At 37.2% G+C, this 21770-nt stretch overlaps 2 protein-coding genes and 1 pseudogene across 3 annotated transcripts; all 3 read left to right on the top strand.

Annotated features, from left to right (window-relative positions):
- Positions 1 to 1258: 1258 nt before the first annotated feature.
- Positions 1259 to 2385, top strand: LOC111149629 (olfactory receptor 4A47-like). Of its 2 annotated transcripts, XM_022506807.1 has the most exons (2): positions 1259 to 2151; positions 2376 to 2385. In XM_022506807.1, exons 1-2 carry the CDS (start codon positions 1259 to 1261, stop codon positions 2383 to 2385), a joined length of 903 nt encoding a protein of 300 aa, XP_022362515.1. The 2 variants fall into 2 exon arrangements, with proteins under 2 accessions (XP_022362515.1, XP_022362514.1); XM_022506806.1 differs by lacking the exon at positions 2376 to 2385 and having other exon boundaries at positions 1259 to 2188.
- A 1167-nt stretch (positions 2386 to 3552) lies between these two features.
- On the top strand, positions 3553 to 4588 carry LOC111149746 (annotated as a pseudogene).
- Positions 4589 to 11960: 7372 nt separating this feature from the next.
- LOC111149754 (olfactory receptor 4A47-like) lies at positions 11961 to 12890 on the top strand. Its single transcript, XM_022506999.1, has one exon. It carries the CDS (start codon positions 11961 to 11963, stop codon positions 12888 to 12890), a length of 930 nt encoding a protein of 309 aa, XP_022362707.1.
- The last annotated feature ends 8880 nt before the right edge of the window (positions 12891 to 21770 follow it).

Genomic DNA, 21770 nt, shown 5'->3' with positions numbered 1-21770 from the left:
TCGGGTTTTCAACTATGAAGTGAGGATTATAGTTCCTGTTACTGTAATAGAAATGTGGTTCCTTAAGTTGTGAGCCCGTGAGTAAAATCCCCTATAGTTGTTGTGAGCAGTGGCATTATCAGATCAGAATCAGATTTAAAAAGGATCATTTGGACTGCATCAGGGCCACACACTGATGGAAGCCAGAATGAAAGGGGAGGGATGTTGTGGGAGGCTAGTGCAGTGGACCAGAAGTGGTGCAGGGAGGTAAATGATCAAGTTAGTGATATATTTTAGATGGGGTTAATAAGATTTATTAAAGGTTTCAATAAGCGATACAAGAGCAAGAATGGCATGAAGGACATGGCGATAGTTCTTGTCTGAGCAATGATATGGAAGGTGGTACCATTTAATTAGATGGGAAACACAATATGTTTATTGATGAAAACTAAAAATTTAGTTTCGAAAGTACTGAATTAATATCCAAGTGGAAATGTCCAGAGTTGGAGACTATATATATATAATATATATATATATATATATATATATACCTATATATAATATATATATGTATGTATATATAATATATATATGTATAATATGTATATATGTAATATATATGTATATAATATATATATGTACATATATATATGTGTATATATATATATACATACATACATACATAGTTTAAAAATTAAGGGAGATACACAACACTGGAGTGCTTTCTCATTTATTGGTCAGGAAAAGAGGCCATATCCAACCAATCCTATGAAAGAAGTCTCAGGGAAGATGCAATCAAGGGCCGCAAACTTCCATTCCTAGTTTGATCCACTCACTTCGAATATGTCAAACCTTAAAGAGGCCTCAAGTATTTAGTTTTATGATTTTATAAACTGTGTACCTTTGCACGGAATTCCCTTTCCTTCTTTTCTGGTCCTTTCAATTTTCCTTTGCAACTCAGTTAAAGCATTGCTTCCTCTGGGAAGCCTTCTCTGACTGCTGTTTGCTTATGACCTTCACACTGTGCAACTATCTTTATAGTATCGCTTATTACATTGGTGAGTATTACGTATGCTATCACTGAGTGTTGGAAACCATGGCTTATTCAACTTGGAAATCACAATGTCTGTGACACATGTGACATAAACAAGTACTCCTGCCACAATCTTTTCATTGAATGAGTCAAAAAAGAGTAATCTTATAATGCATTTAAAATTTTCCCCTTTCTTTTGTAGATCACTTGCTTCTAATATGAGAAGTCAGTTCCTGATGCAGATAGATGGAACCAAATAACAATGTAACTTACTTTGTCCTCTTGGGGCTCACCCAGGATCCAAAGGAACAGAAGATCCTTTTAGTTATGTTCTTGCTCTTCTACATTTTGACTGTGGTGGGAAACCTGCTCATTGTGGTGACTGTAACTGTCAGTAAATCCCTGGACTCACCTATGTACTTTTTTCTTGCTAGCTTATCATTTATGGATGTCATTTATTCATCTTCTATTTCTCCCAGGTTGATTTCAGACTTGTTGTTTGCAGAAAATACAATATCCTTCCATGCTTGTATGACTCAGCTATTAACAGAACACTTTTTTGGTGGCTCAGAGGTCTTTCTTCTGCTGGCGATGGCCTATGACCGCTATGTGGCCATCTGCAAGCCCTTGCATTACTTGGTGATCATGAGGCAGTGGGTGTGTGTTGTGCTGCTGGTAGTGTCCTGGGTTGGAGGTTTTCTGCATTCAGTAATTCAAGTTAGCACTATTTATAGGCTCCCATTTTGTGGCCCCAATGTCATTGATCATTTTTTGTGTGACATGTATCCCTTATTGAAACTGGTCTGTACTGACACGTATGTCATTGGCCTGTTAGTGGTGGCCAATGGAGGGCTGATCTGCAGTATTGTGTTTGTGCTCTTGCTCATATCTTACGGTGTCATCTTGTACTCTCTAAAGAACCTTAGTGCAGAAGGGAGGCGGAAAGCCCTCCAGACCTGTGGTTCCCACATCACTGTGGTGGTCTTCTTCTTTGTTCCATGTATTTTCATGTACGTAAGACCTGCTAAGACCTTCCCCATTGACAAGTCATTGAGTGTGTTTTATACAGTCATAACCCCCATGCTGAACCCATTGATCTACACCCTGAGAAATTCTGAGATGACACATGCTATGAAGAAGCTCTGGGGAAGAAATATCATATCTTTGAGTACATAAATGTATCATTCACCATGAAGAGAATTATTTGCCTTTAGGATCTATATCTTTGGAGTAGAAATCCTCTTAAGTTTGATTTTGACTTCCTTTATTTGTAAGAATTATAAGTAAATTATTATTAAAGTTTGAAAAATTTCCCTTGAGGCTAGAATGTAAGGTCCATAACACCTTGTCAATCTCTAATTAGAAATGTGTGATGCCTCTATAGCAAGGAATCCATATTAGGTAATGAAACACTGAGGATATTTTTATATGATTACACTAATTTTTAGTTATTTAAAAACTTTAAAAACATTTTTTCTGAGGCAGTATTATTTTTTGTTAGATTCTATCAGTTAAGTTTATCCTTTTATTATATTATTTGAAATAATGCTATGTAGAGTTTTCCATATTAATTTTTGGTTGCTTTACATAAACATATATAGACTAATACTTTTAGTTTACATAAGAAAAATTGAAGTGTAATAGCCAAAAATAGATAAAAATAATAATATTGAAAGCCTTTAAAAAAGAGATACAGTGTAGGATTAAGTTCTGTTTTACTCTCAGCATTGTTTCCAATTCTCCTCCCCAGAGGCAGTTGCTTGATCTGTATCTTTAAACTCATCAGGTAATAATCTTTACAAATGCAAGTGTAAATTTAAATATCTATGTGTGAGTCTTTCTTTTTTTCTTTCCTTTTTTTTTTTTAAAAGCCTCAGTGCTACTTTTTTTAAAAATTTATTTATTTGACAGAGAGAGAGATCACAAGTAGACAGAGAGGCAGGCAGAGAGAGAGGGGGAAGCAGGCTCCCCGCTGAGCAGAGAGCCCGATGTGGGGCTTGATCCCAGGACCCTGGGATCATGACCCGAGCTGAAGGCAGAGGGTTTAACCTGCTGAGCCACCCAGGTGCTCCTATGTGTGAGTCTTTCAATGTGTATGTAAATGCTTTCCTATAGAACTTTTTATCAATAAACTTTTAATTTTATAATAGCTTTATTGATTTTTTAAAAGATTTTATTTGTTTATTTGACAGACAGAGATCACAAGTAGGCAGAGAGGCAGGCAGAGAGAGAGAGGGGGAAGTGAGCTCCCTGCTGAGAGAGCCTGATACAGGGCTAGATCCCAGGACCCTGGGATCATGACCTGAGTGGAAGGCATAGGCTTAACCCACTGAGCCACCCAGGCACCCCTATTGATTTATGTTTAATTGAAATATAGCTGACATACAATATTATACTAGTTTCAGGTTTATACCATCGTGATTCAACAGTTATGTACATTATGATAGTGTGTGGGATTAAGGAGGGAGAGAGGTGTTGAGCAGTCCCTTGGAGAGCCCTCATTTTTCCAGACCCCTTGGCTTGGGCTCCTTCTGTTCCCCATGGCAGGATGCCTGGCCTCTGACTTGGCATTCTTGTATCCACAAGGGGATGGGAGTGGACGGGATGGGCCAAGAGGGCTAGAGCCCTACTGGGTTAACCCTCTCACCTGGCTGACCATCTGTTACCCTCCTGGTGGGTCAGGAATTGAGTCAGGGTTTGGGCCAGTTGCGGAATTTTGGGGGGTTCCCCTATGCCTCCCTGCCATATGAGTTCTGCAGAGGGACAGCATACTGTGGCCATGAGGTTAAGGTGGAGTGGGTGCTTCAAGGTAGCCTGGAGACCTCTCAGGGGGAGGGCAAACTAGGAGCTGAGGTGGAGAGCCAGCTCCAAGGATGCTTTCCCTGAGCAGAGGAAAAGCTGGAGCTAAACACCACAGAGTCCCAGGACATCAAAGTTCTTCAGAAAGACCTGGAACAATTTGCCAAGCCCCTGAGGCAGAAGAGGATCAATCTAGGATATACCCAGGCCCATGGGGGCTCACCCTGAAGATTCTTTTGGGAAGGTGTTTTGCCAAATAACCTTATCTGACCCTTTGAGCCTCAGCAGCTCAGTTTCTACAACACATGTACGCTGCGGCCCCTGCTGTAGAAGTGGGTGGTGGAAGCTGACAACAACGAAAACCTGCAGGAGATATACAAGCAGGGACCCTTGTCCAGGCCCTGAAAGCGCAAGTGAACAAGTCTGGAGAACTGTTTGAGGTAACCTGGAGAACATGTTCCGGTAGTGCCTGAAACCCACCCACGTGCAGATCAGCCCCATTGCCCAGCAGCTGGGGCATGAGAAGAATGTGGTCTGAGTGTACTTCTGCAATGGTCTTCAGTATGGACTACTGGCCAGGAGAGGATTTTGAGGCTGCTGGGTCTCTTTTTTCAGGGGTACCCATATCCTTTCTTCCAGCACCACGGCCCAGCTAAGTACCCCAGGCTATGGGGCCCCCACTTCACTACCCTATACTCCTTGATTCGTTTCCCTGAGGGTGGAGTCTTTCCCTCAGTGTCTGTCACCACTCTGGGCTCTCCCATGCATTCAAACTGAGGTGCCCTTCCCAGGAATTGGTGGGGGGCAGGGGAAAGGGGAGAGCTAGGGAACAAGTACCTGGGGTTTGTCTCAGGGCTTTGGGATCAAGTTCTTCATTCACTGAAAAAGGATTTGGGAACACAAAAGATGTGGGGGCTGGGAGTTTGAGAGGTCTATTTGGAGGGAAGTCAAAGTTCAAGGATGCTCTTTTTTTTAATCCCTGCATCACTCACCACTTTGTTCTTAAAGAAGCCTGGGACGCAATAAACCAAAAAGTACTTTACAGAATGCTGATCATGAAAAGTGTAGCTTCCATCTGTTACCATCTGTTACCAGCCAAAGTCCCTACAATATTATTGGTTATACCCCCTAGGCTGTACTTTTCATTCTTGTGAGTTATTTATTTTATTCCTCAGATATTGTACCTTTCAGCCCCTTCACCTGCTTCCCTGATCCCTCCCCTCCCTTCCCCTTTGAAGCAGGTATTTGTTCTCTGTATTTATGAGTCTGTTTTTGTTTCTTGTTTGTTTTGGTGAGTTGATTAAATTCCACATAAAAGTGAAATCTTTTGTAACATCTTGAATATATGCCATACTAGTCTATATAGATCTCTTCATTTTTCTTATACTCCATGTTACTCACTTACAAATATATACTAAAATAAATATCTCCATTCCTGTTATGTTATTACTTTTTTCTGTAATGAAGAATTTTATAATTGGGTGTTTGTGAATATGGGCAAGTATGAGTTCGTAGCAGGGACTTGTTAGGAATGTATTTGAGTCAATGGTCAGATAGTTAAATGTCGAATTTCATATTTATTGCCAAACTGTTGTCCTTGAGATTGTACTAATAGCTACTCTGCTGCTCAGTCTGTGAAAGTACTTCTGTCCATATTCTCCACAACCACCCCCAGATACATACTCATGGTATAAGGCAACCAGAAAAATTGCAATCTTTCTCGTATTATTGAGTTTGGGTATCTTTTCATGTGTTTAGTGAATCATCTGTTTTTTTAATCTATTTTGTGTAATTGTTGATCTTTTCCATCCTGATATTAGTGAGTGCTGTCTTTTACTGAGGAAATGATCTCTTCTACTGTTGTATAAGTAATTGATATTTTTCCTGTAATTGAACCTGTGATGTGTTTTAATACTTGTAATTATAGAATGCTTTTAGCATGTAAGTAATGTCCTTAATAATTTAATATTAAGTTATTTTTGGCTTATATATCTTGCTTAAAAAGTCTTTCCCCATTTCCTTCATACCAAAATATTCTTCTACTGCTTTTTTAGCTCTTAATTTTAAAGCATTGTTGAGCCTGTATAATTACATTAAAACTTTTGATCCATCTAGAATTTATTTTTATATAGGCATTAAAGAGGTATGGATTTTTTAGTTGGTTTTCTAAATTTCAGGGTTTTTTTAAATAGTTTCATAATTTTTTTTTTGCCATTGACTTGAAGTCCTATTGTATCTAAAGCTCCATAAACACTTGGATCCCATCTAAGATTTAATTCTGTTTCGTTGATCTCTATTCATGTCCCAGTTGGTACACAATAAAATTGCTTTCATATATAACATATTTTGCTTATACCTCATTTTTTTATTCAGATTTATGCCTATTCTTGTATATTTACATTTCAAAGAGAAGTTTAAAATAAAAAATGATTTTACATTGAAATAAGATAAATAATTTTAACATTAAAATAAATTGACAAATTAAAATAAGTTTAAATAAAATAATTAAAAAATAAGTTTAAAATAGTTTAGATACAAAACAATTTTATTTTTAAGAAGATTCAACTTAAGAAGATTAATTTAGGAAGAGTTTACAGCTTTCTAGTACTGAGAACTGCTATCCATGAGTAGGTCTTTTCATCAACAAGTTATCTTTCATGACCTTGGGTACTGCTTCCGTTTCTGCCTGTGTGAGTTATGCCTTCTAGGTATCTGCTGTTCTCCATCCATGGCCCCTGAAATGCTGCTTTGCACTTTTGCTTTAAGAAAAACCATCTCTTTCAGGAAGTGTGTCTGAAGTCTTTGCTGAGTATTAATGTGGCCATGTGCAAACCTCTGTACTATGAAATTATCACAAGTGATGGGGTAAGGCTTCCTCTTTCAGTTGGCATGTGCTAGAGGCTTTGTCCTTGCAATCATTCAGGTTCTCTTCACAGTGTGGCTGCCTGTGTGTGGCTCCACTGTCATAGACCACTCATGCATGACATAAACCTTTGGCTGAAACTCATCTGCATGGACGCTCATTCTTTTAGTCCCTCTCTCTCTCTCTCTCTTTTTTTAAGATTTTATTTATTTATTTGACAGACAGAGATCACAAGTAGGCAGAGAGGCAGGCAGAGAGAGAGAGGGGGAAGCAGGCTGCCTGCTGAGCAGAGAGCCCAATGTGGGGCTCGATCCCAGGACCCTGGGATCATGACCTGAGCTGAAGGCAGAGGCTTTAACCCACTGAGCCACCCAGGTGCCCTCTCTTGGTCTCTTTGTTGGTGTCAACAGTGGGTTCATACCCCAAATAGCCAAAGTAATGTTGAAAAAGAAAACCAAGGGAGCCTGCTTCTCCCTCTCCCTCGGCCACTCCCCCTGTTTGTGCTCTCTCTCTCTGTCAAGTAAAGAAATAAAAAAAAAAATCTTAAAAAAAGAAAAGAAAAAGAAAACCAAAACTGGAAGCATCAAATTCCAGACCTCAAGCTGTATTAAAAAGCTGTAATCATCAAGACAGTTTGGTACCTGCATAAAAACAGACAAATAGATCAATGAAACAGAATAGAGTATCTGGAAATGGACCTCAACTCTATGGTCAACTAATCTTGGACAAAGCAGGGAAGTATATCCAAGGGAAAAAAGACAGTCTCTTCAACTAATGCTGTTGGGAAAACTAGACAGCCATGTGCAGAAGAATGAAACTTTCTTATACCATACACAAAAATAAAACAATTGATGAAAGACCTAAAGTGAGGCAGGAATCCATCAAAATCTTAGAGGGAAACATGGGTAGCAATGACCATTGCTCATCATCCTTCGCCTCTGATGCAGCAACTTCTTACTAGACACATGTCAAGAGGCAAAGGAAACAAAAGCAAAAATGAACTATTAGGATTTCACCAAAAAACATCTGCAAGCAAAGGAAACAATTTAAAAGGCAACCTCTGGAAGGGGAAATGATATTTGTATGTGACATATTTGATAAAGGGTTAGTGTTGAAAATCTATAAAGAAGTTATCAAATTGAGCACACACAAAATAATCCAGTCAAGAAATGGTGAGAAGACATCCAGATGGCTAACAGACATGAAAAGATGCTCAATATCCCTCATCGTTAGGGAAATACAAATCAAAACCATGATGAGAAACCACTTTACACCTGTCAGAATGGCTAACATGAACAACACAAGAAACAACAGGTGTTGGTGAGGATGGGAGAAAAGAACCCTCTTAAAGTGTTGGTGGAACGCAAAGTGGTGCAGTCACTCTGGAAAACTGTATGAAGTTTCCTCATTAACTTAAAATGGAACTATCTTATGATACAGCAATTGCTCTACTAGGTATTTACCCAAAGGACACAAAAAACACTGACTTGAAGGGGCACATCCATCTTGATGTTTATAGCAGCATTATCAACAATAGCCAAATTATGGAAGGAGCACAAATATTCATTGATTAATGGGTGGATAAAATAGATATGGTGTGGGTACACAGACACAGACACACACACACACACACACACACACAATGAAATATACTCAGCCACCAAAAGGAATGAAATCCTGCCATTTGCAGTGAGGTGGTTGGATCTAGAGTGCATTATTCTAAAGGAAATAAGTCAGTCAGAGAAAGATAAATACCATATGATTCCACTCATATGTGGATTTTAAGAAACAAAGCAGGTGAACATAAGGGAAGGGGAAAAGTAAGAAAGGGAGGCAAACCATAAGAGACTCAACTATAGAGACAAACTGAGGGATGGGGAGGGGGGGAGGGAGGAGGATGGGTTAGATGGGTGATTAGTATTAAGGTGGGCATTTCTTGTGATGAGCACTGGGTATTATATGTTAGTGATGAATCATTAAATTCTACTCCTGAAACTAATACTACACTATATGTTAACTAACTAGAATTTAAATTAAAAAACTTAAAAGGGAAATAAAAAAGAAATAAAAAGAAACTGATTTACATAAAGAAATGGAGTCCACAGGAGAGAGGTAAATTAAGGCAAAATAAAATATTTTATTTATCTTAAAAATAAATTTAAACTTTGAAAGAAGTTTCAAAAATAATTTAAACTCTATATACTTTTGCCAGTAGAACAAGAAATTAGATGCTCTGTAAACATACTAAAATGTAAAATAAAAATCGTTTACAGAGTGAAATAAAAAAACCCCATCTTAACAAGCTGGGTATAGAATGAATTTACCTCAACATATAAAGGCCATATATGACATATCCGTAGCTAACATCATACTCAACAGGGAAAGGTTGAAAGCTTTCCCACTTATAATTGGGCACAAGATGAGTGAGCCCATGCTCCCATCTCCTTTTCACATAACAATGGGCTAAAAATTCCTGTGAAAACTTAGCCTTTTGTACATATAGGTCATGCCATTAGTGAAGTGAAAACATATACTTAGGATGTTTAGTTAATTTTACTACCTATAACAGTATTTCTGATCATAGCCACTATCTACCCTTTGCATTGCAGCTTTAACATTCCCTTTGAAGGAAGGCCTTCCCTGATCGACTTCTCCATAGTAGAAATCTCCATGAGTACCCTGTTTGCTTATTGTTAGCTTTGATGAAGACTATATTTAGTTTAGTAAATTGTCTCATTATTTACTATCTGACTCTCTTATGAGAATATAAGGTCCATGTAGGAAGGACCATTTGTATAATTTTTTCCTCTATTTCCTTAATTGCTATGTCCTTACAGCATGTTTCCTGGCAGTAAATAGGAACTCCAAATTAAATAAATTATTAATTTAACAAATAGTTTTTATGCCTAAATCTGTGAGTAAATAAAATGCCTAACCACACTAAAATTGACTATTAAATAAAAGGAAAGAAAAACTTGCTATGACAAGAGGGGAAATACATGATGAATTAATCTTCCCTAACACAAAATGGCTGGGATGAAATTTTGTTCTTGACTTGGTAGTAATTTTACAATGGTTTTAAAGGTATGTTTTTTGTTTGTTTATGTTACCTCTTTCTGACCCTAATCATGTGATTTGGCCTAATAGTATCTTTTTTTTTTTTAAGATTTTATTTATTTATTTGGCAGAGAGAGACATAGTGAGAGAGGGAACACAAGCAGGGAGAGTGAGAGAGGGAGAAGCAGGCTTCTCCCTGAGCAGGGAGCACGATGCCAGCTACCCAGGACCCTGAGATCATGATCTAAGCCCAAGGCAGACACTTAACCAACTGAGCCACCCAGGCACCTGGCCTAACAGTATCTTTCTGGAGATATTTTTAAAAGCTTTTTATGGAAATTTCCAGTGAATTTAATTAAGCAAGAATCAGTCTTGGACACTTTCCAATTCTAGGACTTAATGAGGAATGTGGTTAGAAGGGATAAAATGTCCAGTGGTCTTTGATTGTGTTGGGAAGAAGATACTATGCTCCTAACAACTGATACTCATTTTTTAGGAGGTTTCTGTTAGGCTTAAAGCATTACCTAATGAAAAGCACAAGAATGTCTTTTAAAAATCTCAAATCAGCTAATCTGAGCAAGCCAACAGGACAGAATAAAGATGACTAAAGTGTTGAATGATACTTTCCTATTTATAAATTAGTAGGAAAGAAATTACTTGAGAGAAATCTCCCTGGGAAATGACTAGCTGTTCCCTTCTTGTGTAAGTATGGGGTTTACTTGTGTTTTCGATAAATTATCCTAATGTGCCAATTTTTTGTTTTTCTTTGCAGACCCTGGAATTCCTAGGAAGTAATCTACAATGTAAATAAAAGCAAACTTCTGAATAACTGGAAGTCTCCATGGAGTAAATGGAGAGTCGATTGAAATTAATATATCCTCAAGTAATACTGCAGTTTTTTTGCCCTCTCTTGTCAAACTGGATGACAGAAAGATCCCAGGTCCCTGCGAATGAGTAAAATGTGTTCCTTCAGATTGTGGATATGCCTACACAAGGTAAGACAAACAAAAAATGGCAGAGACCAGGCTTTGCAATTGTATGACTTTTCTTTATTATGTAAATGTAGATTACTTTGAGATAAAGCAAAGTTGGATTCTAATCCTAGTTTTATCACTCAAAACTGTGTGACATTGGAGAAGTTAATAGGGATTACAATTCCTTTACTGTAATATAAGATGTGATTCATTAAGTTGTGAGGAACTGATCGGAATCCACTGTAGTATTGTGAGCAGTGGAGTGATACATCAGAATCAGATTTAAAAAAGACCATTTGGCTGCATCAGGACAACAAACTGTTGGAAGACAGAATGCAAGGTGAGGGATGTGGCAGGACCCAGAGTGCAGGGAGAGAGAAGAGAGGGGGCAAGGGAAATGATTATATTCGTGATATATTTTAGAGGGGGTTAAAAGGATTTGTTAAAGGTATCAGTATGTGATAGGAGATCAAGAAATACATGAAGGACACTGTGATATTTCTTGTCTACGCAATGATGTGGAAAGTGGTACCATTTAGTGAGGTGAAAACTCCTATGTTTATCATGGAAAATTTAAATTTAATTTCATGAGTCCTGGAATGATATCCAGTTGGAGATATCAATAGGTAGAGATGTCGTATATATGAAGTTCAAAAATTAAGGGAGAGACACAACACTGGCATGCTTTCCCATTTATTGGTCAGGAAGAGGAGACATATCCAACCAAAGACCATAAGAAGGAAATCTCAGAGAGGGATGAGACAGTCGAAGGCAGTGATCTTCCATTCCTAGTTGATCCATTCACTTTAAATATGTCAATTACCCTAAATGGGTCTCAAGTATTTCACTTTTGTAACTGTGCACCTTTACTTGGTATTCCCTTGCTCTCTCTTCTTGTTTTTCCTCTTTTCCTTTGAAACTCAGATAAAGCATTGCTTCTCTGGGAAGCCTTCCTTGACTCATGTTTGGTAATGTATTCCTACCCCTGATCTTTGCATTGTGTGACTATTTTTGTAATGGCACTTATTTCATTGGTGATTATTATGTATGCTATCACCACGGGAAGAAACCATGGCTTGTTCAACTGGAAATTATAACGTCCATTACACATTTGACACAAACAGATATGCCTTCCACATTCTTTTAATTGAATGAGTCAATAGAAGATTGATCTTGTAATGCATTTAAAAGATTTCCCCCTTGTTTTGTAGATCACTTCCTTCTAATAGGAGAAGTCAGCTCCTATGCAGACTAGATGGAACCAAGAAACAATGTAACTTACTTTGTCCTCTTGGGCTTCACCCAGGATCCAAAGGAACAGAAGGTCCTTTTTGTTATGTTCTTGCTCCTCTATATTTTTTCTGTGGTAGGAAACCTGCTCATTGTGGTGACTATAAGTGTCAGTAAGACCTTGAGCTCACCTATGTATTTATTTCTTGCTAACTTATCATTTATGGATGTCATTTATTCATCTTCCGTTAGCCCCAGATTGATTTCAGACTTGTTGTCTGGAGAAAATACAATATCCTTCCATGCTTGTATGACTCAGCTATTTACAGGGCACCTTTTTGGTGCAACAGAAATCTTTCTTCTGCTGGTGATGGCCTATGACCGCTATGTGGCCATCTGCAAGCCCTTGCATTATTTGGTGATCATGAGGCAATGGGTGTGTGTTGTGCTGCTGGTAGTGTCCTGGGTGGGAGGTTTTCTGCATTCAGTAATTCAGGTTAGCACTGTTTATGCGCTTCCATTTTGTGGTCCCAATATCATTGACCATTTTTCCTGTGACATGTACCCCTTATTGAAATTGGTCTGTACTGACACGTATGTCATTGGCTTGCTGGTGGTGGCCAATGGAGGGATGATCTGCAGTATTGTGTTTGCGTTCTTGCTAATCTCTTATGGTATCATTTTGCACTCTCTAAAGAACCTTAGTCCAGAAAGGAGACAGAAAGCCCTCCAGACCTGTGGTTCCCACATCACTGTGGTGGTGTTCTTCTTTGTTCCATGTATTTTCATGTATGCAAGACCTGTTAAGACCTTCCCCATTGACAAATCATTGAGTGTGTTTTACACAGTCATAACCCCAATGCTGAACCCACTGGTCTACACGCTGAGAAATTCTGAGATGACAAATGCTATGAAGAAGCTCTGGAGAAGAAATATCATGTCTTTTAGTAGATAAGTGTATTATCCACCAAGAAGAGAATTATTTTACATTGGATCCCATTTTCAGAATATGCAGAAGTCTTCTTAAAATGATTAAGACTCTTTTGGTTTCAAGTGAATTAAAATAATTAAAGGATGAACAGGATGATTGTGCTATAATAACATTTCCCTTCTTGCTAGAATGGAAGGGCTATAGTGTCTTGTTGATCACTTTATTTAGAAAGGTGTAATACCTTTTTCTCAAGGAGTTAACAATGGGTAACGAATTAGTGAGGAAATTTTTATATGATTACAATAATTTTTAATTAAGTTATGTTTTGAAATTTGTTTTCTGAGATGTGTATTATTTTTCATTAGATTCTTGTTATTTAAGGTAATCTTTTTATTATACTCTTTATAATATTTAATGAAGTATGGACTGTCTTGTATATTAAATTTCTGCTGCCTTAGATATACAATAAGTGTTTTTATAAGAAAAATTGAAGTGTAATGGATAATAAGGAGTACAAGAATAGATCTCACACAATTGGAAACAATGTTGAATAAATTACCTACTTCTCTCTCAGTGTGGTCTCTACTCCTCTTCCCCAGAGTTAGTCTTGATCTGTTAAAGACTCATGAGGTAAAAACTTTGCAAATGCGTTTCGATTTAAATATATGTATGTAATTTTTTCTCTGTGTATTTAAATGTTTGCTCTTATTATGCAACTTCTTTTGTAAACACAAACCTGTAAGTTGGCATAGTTTTGCTTATTTCTAATTTTTTAACTGAAGTATAGTTATCATACAACATTACAGTAGTTTCAAGAATATAGCATAGTGAGTCAACAATCATGTACATTAAGAGATGCTCATTGTGATAAGGGTAGTTTTGATGTGTTACCATACAAAGTTGCTACGTTGTTTGTGTTTGTGTTTCCTATGCTGTCCTTTTCATTCTTGTTACATATTTATTTTATCACTGAAACTTTGTGCCTTTCATCCCCCTCACCTATTTTTCCCTATCCCTTCATCCCCCTCTGTTCTGGCAATGACCAGTTTGTTCTCCATATGTATGAGTACATTTCTGGGTTTTGTTTGTTTCACTGTTTTTTTTTTTTTTTTAAATTCCACATATAAGTGAAATCTCTTGCAACATTTTGAAGATATTCCCTACTAGTCCATAAGATCTCTTAGTTTTTCTTGTACTCCATATTACTCATTTATAAACATTTACTAAAATAAATGTATTCATTTCTTTTCATGTTTTTACTAACCTTTTCCTACAAAAATTTTTTTGCAGTAAGTATATGTTTGTGAACATGTGCGAGTATGAGTTCCTAGGAGTGGAATTGTTGATGTATGTATTTGAAACAATGATCAGATAGTTAAATGTCAGTATTCATAGTTATTAACAAACTGTCATGCTTGAGATTGTAGTAGTAGCTAAACTGCTTCTCACAATCTGTGAGAGTATTTGTGTCCACATTCTCAACAAGCCATACCTGATAAATATTCATGGCAGAAAATAATCTGATTAAAATGTAACCTTTTTCATATCATCGAGTTTATCTTTAATATGATTTATTTTCCTTTTTCTGTGAATCACCTATAAATGCTTTTACATATTACATTCAATCATTGATCTTTTCCATAGTGATTTTTATGATTGACTAGATTCTGAGGAAAGGATCCCTTTATTGTTGTGTATGCAACAATTGTCTTTCTGGCTTGTGATGTGTTTTTAACTTTTGTATAGTTTGTAGAATCCTTTTGGCATGCAAAAAAATGTTCTTAAATTTAATATTTAATTTTGTTTTGGATTGTTGTTTTGAAAGATTTTTCCACTTCACTTATAACAAAATATTCTTAAACTGTTTTTCAGGAGTTAATATTTTTTTGTTTTCTTTTTTTAAAATTTCTTTTCAGTGTTCCAGAATTCAGCAGTTAATTTTTAAAGCATTTTTGAGGTTGTATATCTTACATTAAAACTGTAGACTCATCTGAAATTTTTTGGTATAGGCATTGAAGAAGTATGGAGGAATAGTCAGTTTTATGAATTTCAGGTTTTCTTAAAAAAATCTGCATACTTTTCTTTTTGCCATTGACCTGAATCCTGAGTATTATATTCTAAAGTCTTATTTTTATTTGGATCCAAATCAGGATTCCTGTTTCATTCATCTCTTTGTTCATGTCCCTACTGATACACAATATTATTGCTTTCATATATAACATATTTGTGTTACATATAGGTTTGCAGATGACCACATGGATGCTCAGCAAAAACTTAAGTCACACACTTCCTGAAAGAGATGGTTTCTCTCTCTCTCTCTCTCTCTCTCTCCACTCAGCTTAACAAAATTCATTTTTTATGGTGTGTAAACATGCAATACGTGTCCTCCATAATACCCAGCACCTGGCTTCCCCAACTTACCACTCCCCGCCCCTTCAAAACCCTCAGATTGTTTTTCAGAGTCCATAGTCTCTCATGGTTCATCTCCTCTTCCAATTTTTCTCAACTCCCTTCTCCTCTCCATCTCCCCATGTCTTCCATGCTATTTGTTATGCTCCACAAATAAGTGAAACCATATGATAATTGACTCTCTCTGCTTGATTTATTTCACTCAGCATAATCTCTTCCAGTCCCGTCCATGTTGATACAAAAGTTGGGTATTCATCCTTTCTGATGGAGGCATAATACTCCATAGTGTATATGGACTACATCTTCCTTATCCATTTGTCTGTTGAAGGGCATCTTGGTTCTTTCCACAGTTTGGCGACCATGGCCATTGCTGCTATAAACATTGGGGTACAGATGGCTCTTCTTTTCACTACATCTGTATCTTTGGGGTAAATACCCAGTAGTGCAATGGCAGGGTCATAGGGAAGCTCTATTCTTAATTTCTTAAGCCATCTCCACACTGTTTTCCAAAGTGGCTGCACCAACTTGCATTCCCACTAACAGTGTAAGAGGGTTCCCTTTTCTCCACATCCTCTGCAACACATGTTGTTTCCTGTCTTGCTAATTTTGGCCATTCTAACTGATGTAAGGTGGTATCTCAATGTGGTTTTCATTTGAATCTCCCTGATGGCTAGTGATGATGAACATTTTTTCACGTGTCTGATAGCCATTTGGGTGTTCATTGAAGTGTCTGTTCATGTCTTCTGCCCATTTTTTGACATGATTATCTGCTTTGTGTGTGTTGATTTTTAGAAGTTCTTTATAGATCCTGGATATCAGCCTTTTGTCTACTGTCATTTGCAAATATCTTCTCCCATTCCGTGGGTTGCCTCTTTGTTTTGTTGACTATTTCCTTTGCTGTGCAGAAGCTTTTGATCTTGATGAAGTCCCAAAAGTCCATTTTTGCTTTTTTTCCTTTGCCTTTGGAGACATATCTTGAAAGAAGTTGCTGTGGCTAATATCAAAAAGGTTACTGCCTATGTTCTTCTCTAGGATTCTGATGGATTTCTGTCTCATGTTTAGGTCTTTTATCCATTTTGAGTTTATCTTTGTGTGCAGTGTAAGACAATGGTTGAGTTCCATTCTTCTACATGTAGCTGTCCAATTTTCCCAGCACCATTTATTGAAGACACTGTCTTTTTTCCACTGTATATTTTTTCCTGCATTGTCGAAGATTATTTGCCCATAGAGTTGAGGGTCCATATCTGGGATCTCTACTCTGATCCACTGGTCTATGTATCTGTTTTTATGCCAGTACCATGCTGTCTTGGTGATCACAGTTTTGTAGTAAAGCTTGAAATCAGGTAACGTGATGCCCCCAGTTTGTTTTTCTTTTTCAACATTTCCTTAGCAATTCCGGGTCTCTTCTGATTCCATACGAATTTTAGGATTATTTGCTCCAGGTCTATGAAAAGTTCCAGTGGAATTTTGATCAGAATGGCATTAAAAGTATAGATTGCTCTAGGCAGTATAGACATTTTAACAATGTTTATTCTTCTGATCCAAGAGCATGGAATGGTCTTCCATCTTTTTGTGTCTTCTTCAATTTCTTTCATGACTGTACTGTAGTTCCTGGAGTACAGATCCTTTACCTCTTTGGTTAGGTTTATTCCCAGGTATCTTATGGTTCTTGGTGCTATAGTAAATGGGATCGATTCTCTAATTTCCCTTTCTGTATTTTCATTGTTAGTGTATAAGAAAGCCACTGATTTCTGTACATTGACTTTGTATCCTGCCACATTACTGAATTGCTGTATGAGTTCTGGTGGTTTGGGGATGGTTTTTCTTACAGAAAAATGCAAAGCAGCATTTCAGGGGACATAGATGAAGAACAGTAGATATCTAGAAGACATAACTCACACAGACAGAAAATGGAGGCTGTACTGAGGTTCATGAAAGATGACTTGTTGAATAAAAAGACCTGCTCATGGATATCAGTTCTCAGTGCTGGAAAACTTTAACTGTTCCTAAATTAATCTTCTTAAATTGATTCTTGTTGAAAATAATAACTGGCTTTTGTTTTATATCTCAACTATTTTAATTTACTTTAACTTATATATAACACATTTGTTTTATATATGTTAACACATACATCATGAGATGAGCAGTCTCTCATTACTATTCCTTTTCAGATTAATGACTATTCTTCCATTTACCTTTCAAAAACAAGTTTAAAATAAAATAATAAGTTTACATTGAAATATGATAAATAAGTTTAACTTTAAAAGAAGTTGATAAGTTAAAAGAAGTTGAGAATAGTTTAGTCACAAAACAAGTCATGTATTATTTTTAGGAGATGCACTTTAGGATTCATTTAGGAAGAGTTTTTTTTTTTTTTAAGGTTTATTTATTTTGAGGGAGGGGAGAGGGAGAGAGAGAGAGAGAGAGAGAGAGAGCAAGAGCATGGGGTGAGGGGCAGACAGAGAGGGAAAAGACGACTCTCCACTGAGCAGGGAACCTGATGTGGGCCTCAGTTCCAGGACCCTGGGATCACAACCTGAGCTGAAGGCAGACGTTTAACTGACTGAGCTACCCAGACACCCCTAATTTAGGAAGATTTCTAGTAATAAGAACTGTTATCCATGAGTGGGTCTTTTCATTCAACAAGTCATCTTTCATGACCTCGGGTACTGCTTCCATTTTCTTCCTGTGTAACTCATCCCTTCTATATATCTGCTGTTCTTCATCCATGACCCTTAAAATGCTGTTTGGCACCTTTGTTGTAAGAAAAACCTCTCTTTTGGGAAGTGTGTGACTGAACTCTTTGCTGAGCATCCATGTAGCCATCTGCAAACTCCTGTACAATGAAATCATAAAGAGTGGCAGGGATATGGCTTCCTCTTTCAGGTGACATGTACTAGAGGCTTTGTACTTGCAACCATTCAGGTCCTCTTCACAGTGTGGCTGCCTGTGTGTGGCTCCACTGTCATAGACCATTTGTGCATGACATAAATCTTTGGCTGAAACTCATATGCATGAGCATTCATACCCTTGGTGTCTCTGTTGCTGTCAAAAGTGGGTTCATCTGCCTGTGAAAAATTTCCTCTTAATTGTCTCCTAGTTGGTTATCATAGGCTCATGGAGGACCTGTAGTTTGGAGGGGAGACACAAAGCTGTGTCCACCTGTGTCTCTCACGTCAGTGTGGTGGTTATAATACTGCATCCTGAATATTTGTATATTTGCACCCAATCACCACCTTCTCCACTGATCAAGCTGTGACTGTGTTGTATAGCATGGTAATTCCCTTGTTAAACTTAAACTTGCACACTCAGAAATTTGGAGGTGAAAATGCCATGTGGAAGTTCTGGGGTAGAAAAGGTAACTTTGAGAGATATCCACCACTCTATAAAATAAATTTGTATATTAAATAGAATAGAGAAAAGAAGATAATTGGTACAGAGGCCCATGATCACTATTTGTCCAAAGTATGTTTATTTTGACATATAGGCACTTTGAGGAAAGGTCCAGGGAGGAAATCATTTACCATTATACAAATAGCCTATTTTGGTTTATGTATTATCCAGTTGATGGTCAAAGATCAGTGTGCTGGGAGTATTAGTTAGAGTTCTTGTACAAAGCAGATTGTCAAGACACAGATCTGGAGATTTTAATTTACCAGTTTTGTTGTTAGATGACATACCTACTTTTTAAACAGGTGTATGTGTAAAGCCAATGATATGTGAAATACTCTAGCCATGGTGCTGTAGTTTATGCTGACAGCTTGCACCTATTAATGAAGTGAACTTAGTTTTTATTTTTATTTATTTTTATTTTTTATTTTTTTAAAGATTGTATTTATTTACTTATTTGACAGACAGAGATCACAAGTAGGCAGAGAGGCATGAAGAGAGAGAGGGAGAAGCAGGCCCCCTGCCGAGCAGAGAGCCCGATGTGGGGCTCGATCCCAGGACCCTGGGATTATGACATGAGCCAAAGGCAGAGGCTTAACACACTGAGCCACCCAGGTGCCCCTCAACTTAGTTTTTAAATGTAGTTTTTAACTTGTAGCAAAATCCAAATAACAAAAATTGAAGTTTTAATCATTTGTATTTGCAAAGTTTCAGTGGCATTGAATCAATTCACATTGATATGATGATTAAGTAAGTTATTTGACATTTGTAATGCAGACACCAGCACCATCTGTCACCAGAGCTTTTTCATCTTCCCAAAGTGAAATTCCACATTCATTAGACACTGATTTCATATTCCTTCTCTTTGGGCCTTAGCAAACACTGTTCTTTTTTTTTTTTTTTTTAATTTCTGTATCATTGATTTCTCCTCTAATCTTTATTATTTATCTTCTGCTGGCTGTAAGCTTTATTTGCTGTTGTTTCTAGTTCTTTTAGCTGTGAGGTTATGTTGTGTATTTGAGACTTCTCTTGCTCCTTGTAGAAAGCCTGTATTGCTACATACTTCCCTGTTAGGACCACCTTTGCTGCATTCCAAAGGTTTTGAGCTGTTGTGTTTTCAGTTTCATTTGCTTCGTGTATTTGCTTAATTCTTCTTTAACTTCCTAGTTGTCCTATTTGTTCTTCAGTAGGATGCTTTTTGACCTCCATGTATTTGTGGTCTTCCCAAATTTCTTCTTGTGATTGACTTCTAGTTTTCTAGCATTGTGGTCTGAAAATATGCATTGTATGACCTCAGTCTTATTGTATCAGTTGAGGCTTGATTTGTGGCCCAGTATGTGATTTATTGAGGAGAATGATGCATATGCACTTGGAAGAATGTGTATTCTTCTGCTTTAAGATGGAATGCTCTGAATATATCTGTGATATCCATCTGGTCCAGTGTGTCATTCAAGGCCCCTTTGTTTCCTTGTTGATCTTCTGCTTAGATGATCTGTCCTTTGCTGTGAATGGGGTGCTAAATTCCCCTGCTATTACTGTATTATCATCAATGAGTTCTTTAATTTTGTTATTAATTTGTTTACATATTTGGCTGTTCCTAAGTTGGAGGCATAAATATTTAGAATCATTACATCTTCTTGTTGGATGCACCCCTTTAGTATGGTGTAGTGCCATTGTTGCCTTGTTACAGTCTTTGGTTTAAAATCTATTTATCTGATATAAGGATGGCTAATTTAGCTTTCTTTTGGTGTCCATTAGTATGTAAATAGTTCTCTGCTCTTCACTTTGAATCTGGCGGTGTCTTTTGGTCTAAGACGAGTCTCCTGTAAACAGTATACACATGGGTCTTATGGGGTTTTTTGGTTTGTTTTATTTTGTTTTTAATCCATCTGACACCTTATGTCTTTTGTTTGGAGCATTTACTTCATTTACCTTCAGAGTAATTTTTGATATGTATGTATTATGTTATTTTACTTCTTATTTTGTCATTGTTTATGGAATTTCTTCATTTCTCTACTTTTTGTCTCTTTTGGTCTTTCTTTCCCAGTCAAAGTGTCTCCTTTAATATTTCTTCCATGCTGGTTTAGTGGTCATTAACTGCTTTGGTGTTTGTCTGGGAAACTCTTTATCTCTTCTTCTGTTTTGAATGATTACCTTGCTGGATAGAGTATTTGTGGCTGCAGATTTTCCCCATTCAGCATGGTGAATATATCATTTCCCTCCCTTCTGTCTTGCCAACTTTCTGTGGAGAGCACTGCTGTTAACCTTATTGCCCCTCCAATTGTCAGTTAGGGACTTCTTTTGTCTCATTGCTTTTAGGATTATTCTTTATCTCAATATATTTCAAATATAACTGCAATATCTTGGTGTTGGCCTGCTTTTGTTTAGATGGAGGTTCTCTGTGTCTTCTGACTTTGGCTGTCTGTTTCATTCTCTAGATTAGGGAACTTTTCAGCCATAATCTTCTCAAATAAACCTTCTGTTACCTTTCTTTCTCTTCTTCTTCTGGGACTCATATGATATGAATGCTATGTTTGATGGAGTCTCTGAATTCCTTGTCTATGCTCATGATCCAAGCATTTTTCTTTTTCTTTCTTTTATTGTTTCATTATCTTCCATTATTCTGTCTTCTATATCATTTATTCATGTCTCTGCTTCTTCCATTCTTGTGGCCATTACATGCAGTCTGTTGTGAATCTCAGTTACTGCATTTTCCATTTCAGCCTGATGGTTAATTAGCTCTTTTATCTCTGTGGTAAGGGTCTCCCTGATGTCTCCTACGCTTTTCTCCAAGCCCAGCTAGTATACTTACGATTATTGCTTTAAAGTCTGCATCAGGCCTATTACTTACATCTGTTTTGATTAGATCCCTGGTTGTGATCTTTTCTTGTTCCTTCTTTTGGGATGAATTTCCCCATCTTGGTATTTTGACTAGGTCCTGCTTCTTCTCTGTGTTAAGAAAGTCTGTTATGTTTCCTGTTCCTGAGAGTAATGCCTTTAAGTAGAAGAGGACAAATAATGGCCAGGGTCTAGTGCTTCAGGAAGTGTTTTTGATGTGTGCTGCATGTACTCTGCTACTGTGTTTTGGCTGCTCTGTTTCTCAGG

Source organism: Enhydra lutris, unplaced genomic scaffold (genome assembly GCF_002288905.1).
Source record: "Enhydra lutris kenyoni isolate GAN:26980312 unplaced genomic scaffold, ASM228890v2 scaffoldscaffold22, whole genome shotgun sequence".
Lineage (NCBI taxonomy): Eukaryota > Metazoa > Chordata > Mammalia > Carnivora > Mustelidae > Enhydra > Enhydra lutris.
This window is presented reverse-complemented; position numbering and strand designations above follow the sequence as displayed.